Source organism: Oncorhynchus kisutch, linkage group LG18 (genome assembly GCF_002021735.2).
Source record: "Oncorhynchus kisutch isolate 150728-3 linkage group LG18, Okis_V2, whole genome shotgun sequence".
Classification (NCBI taxonomy): domain Eukaryota; kingdom Metazoa; phylum Chordata; class Actinopteri; order Salmoniformes; family Salmonidae; genus Oncorhynchus; species Oncorhynchus kisutch.
This window is the reverse complement of record NC_034191.2, coordinates 58,156,546-58,171,545: the sequence shown is the minus strand read 5'-3', so window position 1 is coordinate 58,171,545 and position 15,000 is coordinate 58,156,546. Positions and strand designations below refer to the sequence as shown.

The 15,000-nt window shown below is 47.0% G+C and overlaps 1 protein-coding gene across 2 annotated transcripts in view; it reads left to right on the top strand.

Annotated features, from left to right (window-relative positions):
- LOC109908715 (neuropilin-1a) overlaps positions 1-15,000 on the top strand; it is an 86,382-nt gene that overhangs the window by 34,724 nt on the left and 36,658 nt on the right. For both annotated transcript variants that reach the window (XM_031796383.1, XM_031796382.1), the window contains exons 6-7: positions 5,095-5,250; positions 8,210-8,376. In XM_031796383.1, coding sequence (XP_031652243.1) covers positions 5,095-5,250; positions 8,210-8,376 — 323 coding nt within the window. The remainder of the gene's footprint in view (positions 1-5,094; positions 5,251-8,209; positions 8,377-15,000) is intronic.

Genomic DNA, 15,000 nt, shown 5'->3' with positions numbered 1-15,000 from the left:
TATTTAACACTCTCAGAATAAGTGTTTCTTATTTCTGTCTGAGCGCAAATAATGTTTCCATTGAAAACAAAGAAAATATATAGCCAACCACAGCAATGTCTTCTCTCTTGTCGTTTGGGGGTCTAAAATCTGGAAATAACAACGCAACACTTCTCACATCCAGAGCAATTGGGTGTGTGAGACAGCAGGGTCTGGAGCATGGGAGGGGCAGTAGAGGCAGAAGGCCATGGAGGAGACAGAGGAGACGTAGGGGGATGTTGGGGGCTGTGCTGTGTGTCAGGCCCTGTCTGATGAGGGCAGGGCACAGTACCTGTGGTGCCTTTTAGATCAGTGGTGCATTAGCACAGAAGGCTGGAGGCACACTCCTCCCCCCTCCCTCCCTCTCTCCCTCCCTCCACCTCCCCTCCTCTCTCCTCCCCCCTCTCTCTTCCCTACTTCTCCCCCTTCCTCCATCTCTCCTCCTCTCTCCTCCCCCCTCTCCCTTCCCTACTCCTCCCCATCCCTCCATCTCCCATCCTTTCTCCTCCCCCTTCTCTCTTCTCCACTCCTCCCCCCCTCTCTTCTCCCCTCCTCTCTCCTCCCCATCTCTCTTCCTTACTCCTCCCCCTCCCTCCATCTCCCCTCCTCTCTTCTCCCCCCTCTCTCTTCCCTACTCTTCCCATCTCCCATCCTCTCTCCTCCTCTCTCCCCCCTCTTTCTTCCCTACTCCTCCCATCTCCCCTCCTCTCTCCTCCCACCAGGACCATAGAGACATGCAGAGACACAGAGTTCACAGCAGAGCATTTAACATTTTCATAGTGCCGTTGAGTCGTGCAGATAATTTAGGAGATGCCCCCCCCCACACCACCACACACACCAGGCCATCCTACACTGGATGGTAGAGGAGTAATGCCCTTCCCCCCTAAACCCCAGTTCATACACCCCCCCCCCCCCCCATTCTGTGTTATAATGCTGAATCTGAGCCATCAGACCCTGTCCTGGTGAACCCCCTCTCCCTTTCATCTGTGTGTCTGGATGTAAGGCCTGGTTGTACATGGCATGTCAGAGTGAGGGGAGGTGATAGGTTGAGAGGGGAGCAGGGCAGCAGCCTGACCTTCACTCACCACTGATCACAGGCTTACTAATCAGAGATAAGCACCAGGCCTCCAGACCTGCTTAACATCTAGACAGAGGAACACACACACACACACACACACAATGTGTCACAAACTAATTTAAAGTGCTCAGTGGAGTGTGTCCTGGTTTCACTTTTATTGCATTCTTTTGACATTCTCTTATTCCCCTTTTTCCCTTTCTCTCCATTTCTTTCCTCTTTTTCTCAGTGGCTTTTGAGAACTCTCTCCACTGAGGCCAGACCATACCCACCTCAACATTAAACCAGGCCAGACCATACCCACCTCAACACTAAACCAGGCCAGACCATACCCACCTCAACACTAAACCAGGCCAGACCATACCCACCTCAACACTAAACCAGGCCAGACCATACCCACCTCAACACTAAACCAGGCCAGCAGACCATACCCACCTCAACACTAAACCAGGCCAGACCATACCCACCTCAACACTAAACCAGGCCAGACCATACCCACCTCAACACTAAACCAGGCCAGACCATACCCACCTCAACACTAAACCAGGCCAGACCATACCCACCTCAACACTAAACCAGGCCAGACCATACCCACCTCAACACTAAACCGGCCAGACCATACCCACCTCAACACTAAACCAGGCCAGACCATACATACCAACCTCAACACTAAACCAGTCTTTGAGAACTCTCTCCACTGTGGCCAGACCGTACATACGAACCTCAACACTAAACCAGTCTTTGAGAACTCTCTCCACTGTGGCCAGACCGTACATACCCACCTCAACACTAAACCAGTCTTTGAGAACTCTCTCCACTGTGGCCAGACCGTACATACCAACCTCAACACTAAACCAGTCTTTGAGAACTCTCTCCACTGTGGCCAGACCGTACATACCCACCTCAACACTAAACCAGTCTTTGAGAACTCTCTCCACTGTGGCCAGACCGTACATACCAACCTCAACACTAAACCAGTCTTTGAGAACTCTCTCCACTGTGGCCAGACCGTACATACCCACCTCAACACTAAACCAGTCTTTGAGAACTCTCTCCACTGTGGCCAGACCGTACATACCAACCTCAACACTAAACCAGTCTTTGAGAACTCTCTCCACTGTGGCCAGACCGTACATACTCACCTCAACACTAAACCAGTCTTTGAGAACTCTCTCCACTGTGGCAAGACCGTACATACCAACCTCAACACTAAACCAATCTTTGAGAACTCTCTCCACTGTGGCCAGACTATACATACCAACCTCAACACTAAACCAGTCTTTGAGAACTCTCTCCACTGTGGCCAGATCGTACATACCCACCTCAACACTAAACCAGTCTTTGAGAACTCTCTCCACTGTGGCCAGATCGTACATACCAACCTCAACACTAAACCAGTCTTTGAGAACTCTCTCCACTGTGGCCAGATCGTACATACCCACCTCAACACTAAACCAGTCTTTGAGAACTCTCTCCACTGTGGCCAGATCGTACATACCAACCTCAACACTAAACCAGTCTTTGAGAACTCTCTCCACTGTGGCCAGATCGTACATACCCACCTCAACACTAAACCAGTCTTTGAGAACTCTCTCCACTGTGGCCAGATCGTACATACCAACCTCAACACTAAACCAGTCTTTGAGAACTCTCTCCACTGTGGCCAGATCGTACATACCCACCTCAACACTAAACCAGTCTTTGAGAACTCTCTCCACTGTGGCCAGATCGTACATACCAACCTCAACACTAAACCAGTCTTTGAGAACTCTCTCCACTGTGGCCAGATCGTACATACCCACCTCAACACTAAACCAGTCTTTGAGAACTCTCTCCACTGTGGCCAGACCGTACATACCAACCTCAACACTAAACCAGTCTTTGAGAACTCTCTCCACTGTGGCCAGACCGTACATATCCACCTCAACACTAAACCAGTCTTTGAGAACTCTCTCCACTGTGGCCAGATCGTACATACCCACCTCAACACTAAACCAGTCTTTGAGAACTCTCTCCACTGTGGCCAGATCGTACATACCCACCTCAACACTAAACCAGTCTTTGAGAACTCTCTCCACTGTGGCCAGATCGTACATACCCACCTCAACACTAAACCAGTCTTTGAGAACTCTCTCCACTGTGGCCAGATCGTACATACCCACCTCAACACTAAACCAGTCTTTGAGAACTCTCTCCACTGTGGCCAGATCGTACATATCCACCTCAACACTAAACCAGTCTTTGAGAACTCTCTCCACTGTTGCCAGATCGTACATACCCACCTCAACACTAAACCAGTCTTTGAGAACTCTCTCCACTGTGGCCAGATCGTACATGTCCACCTCAACACTAAACCAGTCTTTGAGAACTCTCTCCACTGTGGCCAGATCGTACATGTCCACCTCAACACTAAACCAGTCTTTGAGAACTCTCTCCACTGTGGCCAGATCGTACATACCCACCTCAACACTAAACCAGTCTTTGAGAACTCTCTCCACTGTGGCCAGATCGTACATACCAACCTCAACACTAAACCAGTCTTTGAGAACTCTCTCCACTGTGGCCAGATCGTACATACCCACCTCAACACTAAACCAGTCTTTGAGAACTCTCTCCACTGTGGCCAGATCGTACATACCCACCTCAACACTAAACCAGTCTTTGAGAACTCTCTCCACTGTGGCCAGACCGTACATACCAACCTCAACACTAAACCAGTCTTTGAGAACTCTCTCCACTGTGGCCAGACCGTACATATCCACCTCAACACTAAACCAGTCTTTGAGAACTCTCTCCACTGTGGCCAGATCGTACATACCCACCTCAACACTAAACCAGTCTTTGAGAACTCTCTCCACTGTGGCCAGATCGTACATACCCACCTCAACACTAAACCAGTCTTTGAGAACTCTCTCCACTGTGGCCAGATCGTACATACCCACCTCAACACTAAACCAGTCTTTGAGAACTCTCTCCACTGTGGCCAGATCGTACATATCCACCTCAACACTAAACCAGTCTTTGAGAACTCTCTCCACTGTGGCCAGATCGTACATACCCACCTCAACACTAAACCAGTCTTTGAGAACTCTCTCCACTGTGGCCAGATCGTACATGTCCACCTCAACACTAAACCAGTCTTTGAGAACTCTCTCCACTGTGGCCAGATCGTACATGTCCACCTCAACACTAAACCAGTCTTTGAGAACTCTCTCCACTGTGGCCAGATCGTACATACCCACCTCAACACTAAACCAGTCTTTGAGAACTCTCTCCACTGTGGCCAGATCGTACATATCCACCTCAACACTAAACCAGTCTTTGAGAACTCTCTCCACTGTGGCCAGATCGTACATATCCACCTCAACACTAAACCAGTCTTTGAGAACTCTCTCCACTGTGGCCAGATCGTACATATCCACCTCAACACTAAAACATCACTCACTTAAAAAAGGCCCAGGAATTTATGACTGGTGCAAAACAGACGGAAACCTTGACCTTGTTTCGTCTTAACAAGGAGTCCCTCTCTCTCTCTCTCTCTCTCTCTCTCTCTCTCTCTCTCTCTCTCTCTCTCTCTCTCTCTCTCTCTCTCTCTCTCTCTCTCCATGCCTCTTTATGAGGTCACTTAGTGAAAACCCTCTCCGGTCTTGCACAAATACAGCCCCAGGTTTTAGGTCCTGCTCATAGCTTCATCAACACACTAGTTCTCTGACCTCCGTTGGGGGGGGGTGTATGTGTTTATTGTGTATGAACACCCATGTGACAGGCCTAGGGCAAGCAAATACTGACTTAACTCTTAACTTTACACCCACTCCCACCTTCAGCTGTGACCTTGGTAACTGACAATCTCCCTCTCTCTCTCTCTCTCACTCTCTTTCTCTCCTTCCCTCTCCTTTTTCCCTCTCTACCCCCTATCTCCCCACCCTCTCTCTCTCTCTCCCCTTTCCCCCCCTCTCCCTCTCTCCCTCTCTCCCTCCTTCCCCTTCTCTCTCTCTCTCCAGTTGGTCCGTACATTGGGCGGTACTGTGGTCAGAACACCCCTGGTCGTATCATCTCTTATACGGGCATCCTGGCCCTGATAATCAACACAGACAGTGCCATCGCCAAGGAGGGATTCTCTGCCAACTTCACTGTGTTGGAACGGACCGTGCCAGAAGGTAGGTGACTGTCTATCATCAATGGTCCAATTACAATGAGAGATGCATTATTTGAACTGTCTACTAGGATAAAATGTTTTAAAAAATATCTACATTTAGCATTTGCTAAAATGACTTTTCACCATGAATGATAAAGCTACAATCCCTGTACATACTGAAACTACCATACACCCCTCCCTACATATGAGGGGTGGTCCCTGTTCCACTGCCACACGTGTAGTTTAATGTGGGACTAAAGTCAGTTAATAAATCAACAGCTCCCAGTCTTTTTATTAAGGAGATGTGATACAAGGCATGGGCCATCTCCCCCAGTTTACGAGGCCTGACTTCAACACAGTGGGCTGTGGGGGCAGAGACACTGGGGGTGGACAGTGCCTCACCATCCCCCCCAAACAGTCATCTTCGTCCTGGGGCACGGCCCCAATGACCCCAATTTGAGAAATGCTCCGGCTAAACATTTCATTGATGAAACACAACCACCTCGAAGCCCATAAATCTTTCCACAAGCCACCCCTCCAGTCATTCCTTCTCGCCCCCCCCCCCCCTTCGTCGGGTTGTTATGGCGATGACTGGTGTTAAAAAAACACTAATCATCCCAGATGGTGCTAGGTCCCCCGTGGGGAGTAGTGATATGCATGTGTGCTGAGGTCCCTAGATAGACTCACACAGAGCCTGAGCACAGCCGCATACAGCGATGACTGCCTGTGTCACCAGTCCCTATAGTCCCTACAGCTCAGCACCATGGCAACGTAAACATAACATGTGTTCAGACTGAACACTAATCCACCAGTATTACATTTATTAGATAGGGACAGATACAATCAAAACACTAATCCACCAACATGAACTCATCAAGTCACTGCATTATTTGACATCTGTCGTACTTACCTAATTATGCAGTTGGCAGCTTTACGACCTGGCTGAATGGATCCTCATATCAGAGAGACAGAAGATCAAGTCTCTGACAGTTTTTATCCACTGTGGTGCTCTAGTAGGAATGTATTATTACGCCCTTTGATGTATAATCTATGGGTTTTCCTTTTTACCCCGTACATATTATAAGACTTGTACACTTCAGTTGAGAGGGGGTTGTGTAGGATGGATAAGGTGTTGCTTTGATGGTGATGAAGCAGGCTTGTCTCCTCTCCCTGACAGCCCTGATTTAGGCAGCATAGGGCTCTGGTCAAAAGTAGCGCACTCTAAATGGAATAGGGTGCCATTTGGAACACTTCCCGACTATCTCCCTGATCCCCCAGCGCCACACTTCACAGAATGGGCTGCTGCTTAACACGTAGGCTGATAGCTTATAGCTGATAGCAGCACACATGATCACATTTACCTCAGGGCTGAAAACCAGAGACTCTTTGTTTACAGTCAGAGGGCAGATAGAAGTTCAACTGGGTCTGGTTGATGTTTATGGAGAGATTCAGATTCCTCCTCCAACATGTTGATAAGAAGAAGAAGAAGGGGGTCTTTCAGAGAGGAGAAGAAAAGAGTGGAATGTGATATATATATTTTTTCCCCTCATCTTTGCATCTCTCTCTCTCTCTCTCTGCAGTAGTGAGTAAGGTATAGGGTATGCAGCAGTCAGGGACTGTCTATGAGCTAAAACAGATGGTCTCTCCACCTGCTTGACGCTGAACAACGCTGATTTACACAATACGTAACTGTGTGTGCCTGCCTTAATGTGTGTGTGTGTGTGACGTGTGTGTGTGTGTGTGTGTGTGTGTGTGTGTGCGTGTGAGTGTGCGTGCGTGTGTGTGTGTTTGTGTGTGTGTGGGGATGTGGGTGTAGGTGGGTGGGTGACTAGAGACAGCAGGGTCAGACTGGGGCCAGGGTCCGAGCCTGACCCTGGGGGTCATAGGGTCAGCGTCTAGACAACTCCGCTACATATGGGACTCCGGGGAATGGCGAAAGAAGAGCTCACCTCTTGACCTGGCCGGTGGTTGTATACTTACACACACACACGCTCGCACGCGCGCGCACATACACACACACACACACACACACACACACACACACACACACGCTGGCTGACCCTGGACGGTAGCACCATGTCAACATAAACAAGGAGATGCCCTCTATCCTGCTTGGGACAGGGCATTCTGGGAGATTTACGGCCCAGAACACCGACAATAAACGTGCCCTAACACCCCGAGGGACAACAATATTAGGAAATGTGCACCATGTGCGAAACACATAAACTGCCTACAGGGAGCTTTAAAGGAGAGATGAACCAGCACCAGAGGAAAAACTACTAGCTCAACTTTAATGCATAATAGTTTCTCTTTTCCGATTACAGGTTACAGTGAACTTAGCCCTACACTGAATGGTTTATGACTAAAGCTTTATGTCTTGATGTAGCACCACACTTTCACTGTGCTTGCCTTCCATTTAAAGCCTCTGTGTGTGGTAGTGGGAGAGAGGAACTGGAAGCAAGGATCTGCTGAGCTGAGGCGGCACTGATGTGGCTCTTTATTCCGGCCACCAGAGTACCAGCCCAGACCCTGCCACTGAGTGTCCCTCTCCCCAGGGACCAGCTCTGTTTTGGGGGTTGATGTGTGCTCTGGCCTGGGATGACTGGATGGTGCTTTCAGCTCTAAATTTACACAATCTCTCTCCCCTTCTTTCCCACCACTTCTCCCTCTCTCTCTCTCTCTCTCTCTACATCTCTCTCTTTCTACCTCTCTCTCTCTCTCTCTCTCTCTCTCTCAATCTCCCTCCCTCTCTACATCTCTCTCTCTCTCGCTCTCTCTACATCTCTCTCTTTCTACCTCTCTCTCTCAATCTCTCTCCCCCTCTACATCTCTCCCTCTCTCTCTCTCACTACATCTGTCTCTCTCTCTCCCTCTCTTTCGCTCTCTCTCTACATCTCTCTCCCTCTCTATCTCTCTCTCTCTCTCTACCTCTCTCTCACTCTCTCTCTACCTACATCGCTCTCTCTCTGTCTCTCTCTCAGACTTTGACTGTACAGACTCGTTGGGTATGGAGTCAGGGGAGATAGCATCAGAGCAGATCGTAGCTTCGTCCCAGTACAACCCTGGCTGGTCCCCGGAGCGAGCCAGACTCAACTACTATGAGAACGCATGGACACCAGGAGAGGACAACAACAAAGAGTGGATACAGGTACAGTCTGCACCATAAGCACAAAGTAAAATATAACATTCTGCAGATGCTTTTATCCAAAGCGTGCATACATATTCGTATGGATGGCCTCAGCCAATCTTAGCGTGGCTAGCTCCATGCTGTACCAACTGGGCCACGCGGGACCGCCATGTGTCCCAAAGTCATCATAGAATTTCTCAAAGGTGGCTAATGTCTCATGATAAATAAGTGAAGAGAAAGGGTGTGTTTATAGCAGTAAAAAACAAGTTCATTACCATGTAAGTAATATGGTAGCTGTAACTTTTCCAAAGTCATCCACCCAAAGCTGCTTGATTACAAAACAACCACAGGCTTTTTACAAGTCTTATTGAAGCTGAATCACTGTCTGTACCCGTGTGTGTCCAAAATGGCACCCTATTCCCTATGTCGTGCACTATTTTTGACCAAGTCAAAAGTAGTGCACTATTTGGTGAATACGGTGCCATTTGGGACTCCACTATAGTGGAGTTGACTCTCCTTCCTTGTCCAATCCCAGAAGTCTGTCTGCTCTGAGGACGCCCCTGTGGCATGCTGGGTACATCTTTTAAGGTGATCCAGAAATCTGGTGATTAATTTATGCTTCCTGTGGAACTCCAGGCTAGCTGTGGATTCCAGACACTCCACAGTCTTTCTCTCTCTCTCTCTCTCTCTCTCTCCTCTCTCTCTCTCTCTCTCTCTCTCTCTCTCTCTCTCTCTCTCTCTCTCTCTCTCTCTCTCTCTCTCTCCCCCTCTCTCTCATATCCGCTGTGGTTACTGCCCCGGGGGACATATCCACCAACACACACGCATGGTTATCATAGGGTTTTACTGTACTGCATGTGTGCTGGGATCTGCATTAACATTCACAGACAGAGAACTTAATATGAAAAGACTGGAGCTCTGTCTCTGATCCCAAAGGCACTGCTATGTCACATACCCTAGAGCCTGTTATTGTGTTGAAGTGGTTACCCCACTGACCCAACCATACACTACATTACCTATACAAGTTATTTTATGATAGTCCTTCCACGTGTCGCTGAAAGGTTGTACGTATGTAGTCCTCAAGAGGCCTTATAATAGTCCACTGGTGTGGCTCAGTTGGTAGAGCATGGTGCTTGTAATGCCAGGGTTGTGGGTTCAATTCCCACGGGTGACCAGTATGAAAAAGTACTGAAATGTTTGCTCTTGCTCAGGATAAGAGCATCTGTTAAATGTAAAGCTGGCTTGGAGACAGATATTTTAGGCTTTCCTAAAATATTAGGTTTTCCTTATTGCTATGAAAATATTGTCCTGAGGGCCCCTGTTGCACCTTCCAGACTAATTGAATTCAAGGAGTGGGAGTGTGTGTGTGTCTGTGGAGGAGGCCCTTGGCTCTGTGCTCTGTGGGGGAGTGGGAGTGTGTGTGTGTCTGTGGAGGAGGCCCTTGGCTCTGTGCTCTGTGGGGGAGTGGGAGGAGAGCCCTGGGCCTGGCAGGGGCCCATTGTACTGGAGAGAAACCAACGCCTGTGCCCTAAATGATACCCTATTCCCTATACAGTAGTGCACTACTTTTGACTAGGACCCATATAGTAGTGCTCTGCCATTTGGGATGCATACACACACTCCCGTCCCAGACTGCTTCCTGCAACAGTTCCTTTAGAGGAGAGGGTTAAAGTTGTGTGACGTTGATTGTCTCTCAGAGGGGAAGTTACACAGTTAAGCCCTAAGATGTTGCATCTATTGGGACATAGAGGAGGTCAATGATTGACAGGACACAGGTTCATACTGGAGATAGGCACAAATTCATTGTCATGGGTCCTATCAGGTCTGGACATAACCTGTGAGTTTGACCAGAGAGCTATGACCATAGAGATCCTATGGCTTAGTTTCATCAACAATCAAGATGCAATCATGATTGATAAGTGGAAGGATAAGGAGTTTCTAAGAAATACTGTAGATACTATGGTCTTGTCCTAGTGTTGCTAGATTCAGCCTATGTGTCCTGAGAGACTTAATTCAGTGGGAATCTGACTCAAATACCTATTTGTGTTAATGAGGACTTATTTAAAGCCAGCCCTTTAAACCAAGTGGGCCATTCTGCTCTGTACTGTTCTGTTCTTCACTGTCTTTCTCTCCGAATGAACGTCTGAATGTGTCTCCCTCCTGCTGTGCTGATTCCAGAGCAAAAGAACAACGATTTGGCACCTGTTCAGAATCCTCAATAGAGTATTGATTATGCTAGGGTTTTTATTTATTTATTTAGAAGCGCACTAATTTCATAGTGTAGAGAATCATTGTACCATCTAAACCGCTGAGACATATATTTTCCATCACCCATCATATTGTATTTTTTGCTGTTTGAAGCTGGAGTACAAAACCAAAAGTAAAAGACGCAAAAAACTAAACTTAAGAAAGGGAAGCCTAGAAATAGCGCACATAGAACAGATCTACAGCTTCTTAGACTTTCTTTCAATTAGAATGACAGATCTATAGCTCACATTTCTATGTGAATTTGGTCAGGTTGCCTAAAAAGTGACATATTGCAGCTTTAATTGTATTTAGCAGTAAAAGACAGCAAGATAAAAAGGAGATATTCTCTGTTGTTCGCTCCAAAGCCAGATGACAAAGAAGTGGATGCCTGGCATGTTTGTTTCTACGGTAACAAAGAGTGAATTCCGTGTTGGTATGGTGTGTAATTTATCATTTCTTGAAATCTTTGCCACTGCGCATATGCCCTCCCTGAGCTCATGAAGAGAGAGAAGTTTCATTATAACAAGTGTTATTAAAAGAATGGGGTTCTTCATTTCTCTTTCATTAAGATTGTCTGAGGGAGGGAGCAGCAGCAACAACAATCTCTTCCCATCGTTAATGGCAGGCACACTCACGGCACCACGAGACAAATCATCCCTCACGCCTGTTAGATGGATATCAATTCATTATTCATTTAATTAATTCTCTGTATGCAATTTGCACCAGACGGTTTTATTAGCTATTCATGACAGGCAGTGGGGTTTGAGGGGTTGATATCTCAGGCATATTTCTTCTCTGCCTATAGTTTATTCAGATAACATATATCTAGAGCTGGATAGCGTAGGTTTGTCAACTATTTTAATGCTGCCTCTCATGTTAATGTATTGAGATGAGGAGCAGGGCAACATGGTGGGGTTTCTCCTTCTGTTAATTAGGCTGGTGGGGTTTCTTATGGCTTAGCACGGAGCTCTGGTGGGTTAGCTATTCATCACACTCTATTGTCCCAGAAGAACAGTCCTTTGGTGTGTGTGTCTGTGTGTGTGTGTGTGCGCGAGCACACGTGTGTGTGCATGCCTAAATGCGTGTGGGTAGGTGGACAGGCGACCTTTGAGGCTTCTCACATCCACCAGGAAGTGTATTTATAATTGTTAGATAACTATTCCACTTTCCATTCCCATGTCAGCCACGTCTAGAGGGAGGTACAGTGAATATCTACCTTTGTGGATCCTCCATCTGTTTGAAGCCCCCAGAAGGGGAATAGTATGGATGTATGTAGCAGCAGGTTGCTGTGATGATGAATGAACTCACCTTTAGCCAGATAGTGTATTTTTGGGTTGGTTCCAATAGGAAGACCTGAATGGTGCGTGACGGGCCTGGTTCCAATAGGAAGACCTGAATGGTGCACGACAGGCCTGGTTTGAATAGGAAGACCTGAATGGTGCGTGACGGACCTGGTTCCAATAGGAAGACCTGAATGGTGCACGACAGGCCTGGTTTGAATAGGAAGACCTGAATGGTGCGTGACGGACCTGGTTCCAATAGGAAGACCTGAATGGTGCGTGACGGGCCTGGTTCCAATAGGAAGACCTGAATGGTGGGTGACGGACCTGGTTCCAATAGGAAGACCTGAATGGTGGGTGACATACTAGGAGGAAATACCTTCACCCGTACAGTACATTTGGCCCTCTGACTGAGGGAGGACAGCTATATTTTTGGAGGACATTCACGTTGTCTCCGACCTGAAAACAAAAGCGGAGGGAAGATTTCCTGGTCCCCCTGGGACACTGACGACACACACACATATACACACAGACACACACGCACACTTCGATGCTGACGCCATGAGGAATGGGCTCTGTCAGGAAAGGAGATAGAGTGGGAGAGAGGTTTTCCCTAGGCCTGAGTGATGCCATAAAAGCAAGATGGCATCACAGAGTCTAACATCTTGCCTCAGACAGCAACCATTGATCTCATACACACACACACACACACACACACACACACACACACACACACACACACACACACACACACACACACACACACACACACACACACACACCATGAATAATACATGCTGTCCCTGAGAGAGAAAGTCAATACCTGAAATCATTTCTATCGTCTATCACATAAGGATAAGATACAGGTTATTCATAGTATTGTTCTTTACTGATGAGTTCAATGGTAAATGTTCTCCATATCTGTAGGATTGATTTGCGAACAGGTTATAGCCATAATAATCCATCTTGCGTCATAAGTGCATTATCGGTATTTACAGCATGATCTGTTTTATCTTACACACATCTCGCCGACAACCCAAATGATTTAATCGTAAGTAAAGTTCTGGAGACAAAAAGAGAGCGTCCCTTCTCTCTAAGCACTCTGGGAAAGGATGTTGACTTTAATCTTGTTTGTTAGGAGAAAACCAGTTGATGAAAGAGCAGAAAATTAAAAACAATGTTTTCATAAAACTGCCCTAATCTCACTCATTTGGCTTTGGCCCAGTAAAGTCACCAAGTGCAACAGGAAGTAATTATATGTTAACATATGGCTGCATGGAGGAAGGCCATGTCTTTCCCCATGGAAACCGCTAGTACGCAGGCACACAGTGGTGGGAAAAGTACTCTATTTTCATACTTGAGTAAAAAAAAAAGATACCTTAATAAAAATGGCTCAAGTAAAAGTGAAAGTCACCCGGTAAAATACTACTTGAATAAAAAAGAATATATATATCAAATCAAATCAAATCAAATGTATTTATATAGCCCTTCGTACATCAGCTGATATCTCAAAGTGCTGTACAGAAACCCAGCCTAAAACCCCAAACAGCAAGCAATGCAGGTGTAGAAGCACGGTGGCTAGGAAAAACTCCCTAGAAAGGCCAAAACCTAGGAAGAAACCTCTTCTGGCTGTGCCGGGTGGAGATTATAACAGAACATGGCCAAGATGTTCAAATGTTCATAAATGACCAGCATGGTCGAATAATAATAAGGCAGAACAGTTGAAACTGGAGCAGCAGCACGGTCAGGTGGACTGGGGACAGCAAGGAGTCATCATGTCAGGTAGTCCTGGGGCATGGTCCTAGGGCTCAGGTCCTCCGAGAGAGAGAGAAAGAAAGAGAGAATTAGAGAGAGCATATGTGGGGTGGCCAGTCCTCTTCTGGCTGTGCCGGGTGGAGATTATAACAGAACATGGCCAAGATGTTCAAATGTTCATAAATGACCAGCATGGTCGAATAATAATAAGGCAGAACAGTTGAAACTGGAGCAGCAGCACGGCCAGGTGGACTGGGGACAGCAAGGAGTCATCATGTCAGGTAGTCCTGGGGCATGGTCCTAGGGCTCAGGTCCTCCGAGAGAGAGAAAGAAAGAGAGAAGGAGAGAATTAGAGAACGCACACTTAGATTCACACAGGACACCGAATAGGACAGGAGAAGTACTCCAGATATAACAAACTGACCCTAGTCCCCCGACACATAAACTACGACCACATATTTATATATACTTAGGTATCAAAAGTAAATGTAATTGCTAAAATATACTTAATATCAAAAGTAAATAATTTCAAATTCCTTACATTAAGCAAACCAGACGGCACGATTGTTTTTTTTATTTTTTATTTACAGATAGCCAGGACCACACTCCAACACTCAGTCGTCATTTACTAACAAAGCATTTGTGTTTAGTGAGTCCGCCAGATCAGTAGAGTACAGATACACCCCAAACAACTACGTACCTTACACCACTGCATACGCACGTACACACACACACACACACACACACACACACGCACACGCACACGCACACGCACACACACACACACACACACACACACACACACACACACACACACACACACTCTAGCCTGCACTATTTTACAAAGAAAAACAGGTTAAATTCCATTTTTCCAGCCATCAGCCATCAAACAAACACTAATTACTGACTTCCCTGAAAACATTGTCTGCTTCCCAAATGTACTAAACTACTTGTGACCAGGTTCCATAGGGCTCTGGTCAAAAGTAGTGCACTATGTAGGGAATAGGGTGCCATTTGGGATGCAGACATTGCTTCAGCTCTCCAGCCGTTTATCCAGGTCCAGGGAGAAAAGGAAGGAGAGAGAGAGAGAAAAGAGAGAGAGGGGGGGAAGAGGGAGTAAGGCAGTGCTGGGCTATGGGCTCATGTCAGCCACTAAAACAACTTGCTCAGCCATATCCTGTTTTCCTATGGACCCACACGGCCCCGTACAGCGGTCAACAGCCGTCCAAATGTGTTTTCAATTATCCATGGTCAGTGGGATGAAGTTTAGCACTCTCGGGGTATGTCCCATATGTCTCCACATTCCCTACCTAGTGCACTAATTTGACAGGGGCCCTATGTGGGAATAGGGAATTGGGTGCCA